This window comes from Aptenodytes forsteri, unplaced genomic scaffold (genome assembly GCF_000699145.1).
Source record: "Aptenodytes forsteri isolate BGI_AS27 unplaced genomic scaffold, ASM69914v1 Scaffold147, whole genome shotgun sequence".
Lineage (NCBI taxonomy): Eukaryota > Metazoa > Chordata > Aves > Sphenisciformes > Spheniscidae > Aptenodytes > Aptenodytes forsteri.
Window position 1 is genome coordinate 877,549 of NW_008795320.1, and position 2,183 is coordinate 879,731.

The following is a 2,183-nucleotide window of genomic DNA, read 5'->3' on the forward strand; positions in this document are numbered from 1 at the left end:
CGCCCAGGGCGCCCCCCCCAGCCACTGGGGTCCCATGAGAGGGTGTTCTTCACCCCGCAACAGCGCTGGGAGCTGCCTCCCCCCCACCTCCGGGGAGCTCGGTGCAGCTGGAATTTCGGGGAATGCAGGGAATGCGCCGGGATTTCCGCCGGCCGGGCTGCAGGAGGGGGCTGCAGTCCCCAGCCGTGGGTGGCCGTGGTTTGGGGGTGATCCTGGGGGGGGGGTCCCCACCCTGTCCCCCCCATCCCGCCATCACACGCCAGCGCTGCTGGGTGCTTTGCATCCTGCGGCCCCGGGGGGCAGCCGGGGCCTTGGGTGCACCGAGCTCTGCACGGCCTCAGCTCCACCTCGGCACTGGGGCGCGGGCAGCCCCGGCGCACCCACGTGGGCCAGGTCACGGTGCGGGCGCCCACCGGCCCCGCCAGCCCGCCGGGCAGGGGGAGCCAGGGGAGCTCTGGCACCCCGACCCCAACCGCAGGAGCGCCGAGGCAGGGCTCGCTTGGCTTTTTCCCTTCCCTCCCCTCCGCATTCCCAAGTGCATCCAATTTTAGCAGCTTTGCAAAAACAAACCCTCAAGTTTCCCGGGCTGGAGCGGCGAGCAGCAGCGCGCGGCCGGCTCGCCGGGGAGGGCTCCTTCCCACTTCCCTCTTGACACCGATCCAGCCCCGGCAGAGCCGACAGCCCCGCGTGCCAGGAGCCGATTGCTGCTGTCTGCCGGCGCGAGGGGGAAAGGCCTCATATATAGACCCGCGGTGCCGCCGCGCTCGCCGTCACCAGCCGACCTGCCACCGCGCGGGCAGCCATGGGGGAGCTGGCGCTGGCCCTCCTGGCTCTTGCCGCCCTGCACGGTGCTGGGGCACCAGGTAAGGCCGGGTCTGCCATCTAACCGCAGCGCGGGGACCCATCCGTGCCACCGGCCGGGGGCATCCCTGCCCTCCTGGGGGCTGGTGGCAGCGGCGATGCGGGGCAGGATGGGGATGGGGCTGAACGCTCGCCAGATGCGTGCCAGGGCCAGATGTGCACCGGGGCCAGATGTGTGCCAGGGTCAGATGTGCACCAGGGCCAGATGTGTGCCAGGGTCAGAGGTGCACCAGGGTCATGGCCACGGCCGGGGACGGTCCCTCCGGCATGTGCCGGTGGGAGGACGCGTTGGCAAGGCTCGGGGCAGTTTTGCCCTCCCCGGGGCCGTGTCACCAGAGGGATGGGGACGTGCCCCGTGCCGTGTCCCCGCCAGCCCTGCCTGCTCCTGCGCCGGATAGCTGAGCACCTGCGGGAAGCCCCGGCTAGCTCGGCCACCCCAGCTGCTCCATGGTGCTTTTGCCCCCTGGTGCTTTTGCCCCCTGGTGCTGAGGACCCCCAGCCCTGTGGGGGTCTCCGCAAGGTGCCAAGGGCAGCATCCGGGCGAGACTGAGCCGGGAATGTCCCTGGTCCGGGGACAAAAATCCATCCACCTGCAGAACAGGGGCTGCAACGGGTCCTGCTGTCCCCCAGCTCCCTGCCACCTGGGGAGGGGACAGGAGGTGGCAGGGTCGAGTCCCCCCTGCCGTGGGATTGCTGCCGGTGGAGGGATGGTGCCCACTGCATGCCCGTGGGGTGCCCGTGGGGTACCCATTGCATGCTCGTGGGGTACTCACAGTGGTCCAGGCTGCACAGGGGTGTCTTGAGTGTTCGGCCGCATCCTGCTCGGTGCCCGTGGGTGACAGGCACCAGGGGCCAGGTTTCTCTCCAGGGACCTGCTCCCCGCGTCCGTCCCCTCCAGCACAGCTGAACCCCCTGTCTCAGCACCCGGGGTCACCCGCGTGAGGGGCAGGTGGGCAGGGCTGCCCTTGGAGACCCCGGCTCCCTGGGGTTCACTCCCGTGGGATGTGGCTGATGAGGCTCGGTGGGAGCTGGGGGGGGAACACCCTCCACCCAGGGTGCACAGCAAGCCCCCCCGGGCCGGCTGCTGCCGTGGCGGTGTTTCCCTGTGGTTTTACGGCCCAATTTCCTGCCGCCTCCCGGTTTGGCTGGTGGGGCTTAGTGTGATGCCGGGTTCATGCCATGGCCTCGGCGTGGCGGGTGCATGCATGGACACCCCGGCACGTCTCCCCGTCCCACATCACCTCCGGGGCCAAGCTCGCCCTGGGGCAGCCGGGAGCTCGCAGGCAGCATTGCCCCGGCGCACAGCCTGTGGGCCATGCGTG

General features: G+C 70.6%; 2 protein-coding genes across 2 annotated transcripts in view; both read left to right on the forward strand.

Moving 5' to 3' along the window:
• The window catches only part of YJEFN3 (YjeF N-terminal domain containing 3), a 4,744-nt gene extending 4,193 nt beyond the window's left edge, over positions 1-551 (forward strand). Inside the window, 1 exon segment of the mRNA XM_019472199.1 lies at positions 537-551. Coding sequence (XP_019327744.1) covers positions 537-551 — 15 coding nt within the window.
• A 239-nt stretch (positions 552-790) lies between these two features.
• The window catches only part of CILP2 (cartilage intermediate layer protein 2), a 20,173-nt gene continuing 18,780 nt past the window's right edge, over positions 791-2,183 (forward strand). The window contains exon 1 of the mRNA XM_019472200.1: positions 791-863. Within this exon, the coding sequence (XP_019327745.1) occupies positions 803-863 (61 nt within the window). The 5' untranslated portion in view covers positions 791-802. The remainder of the gene's footprint in view (positions 864-2,183) is intronic.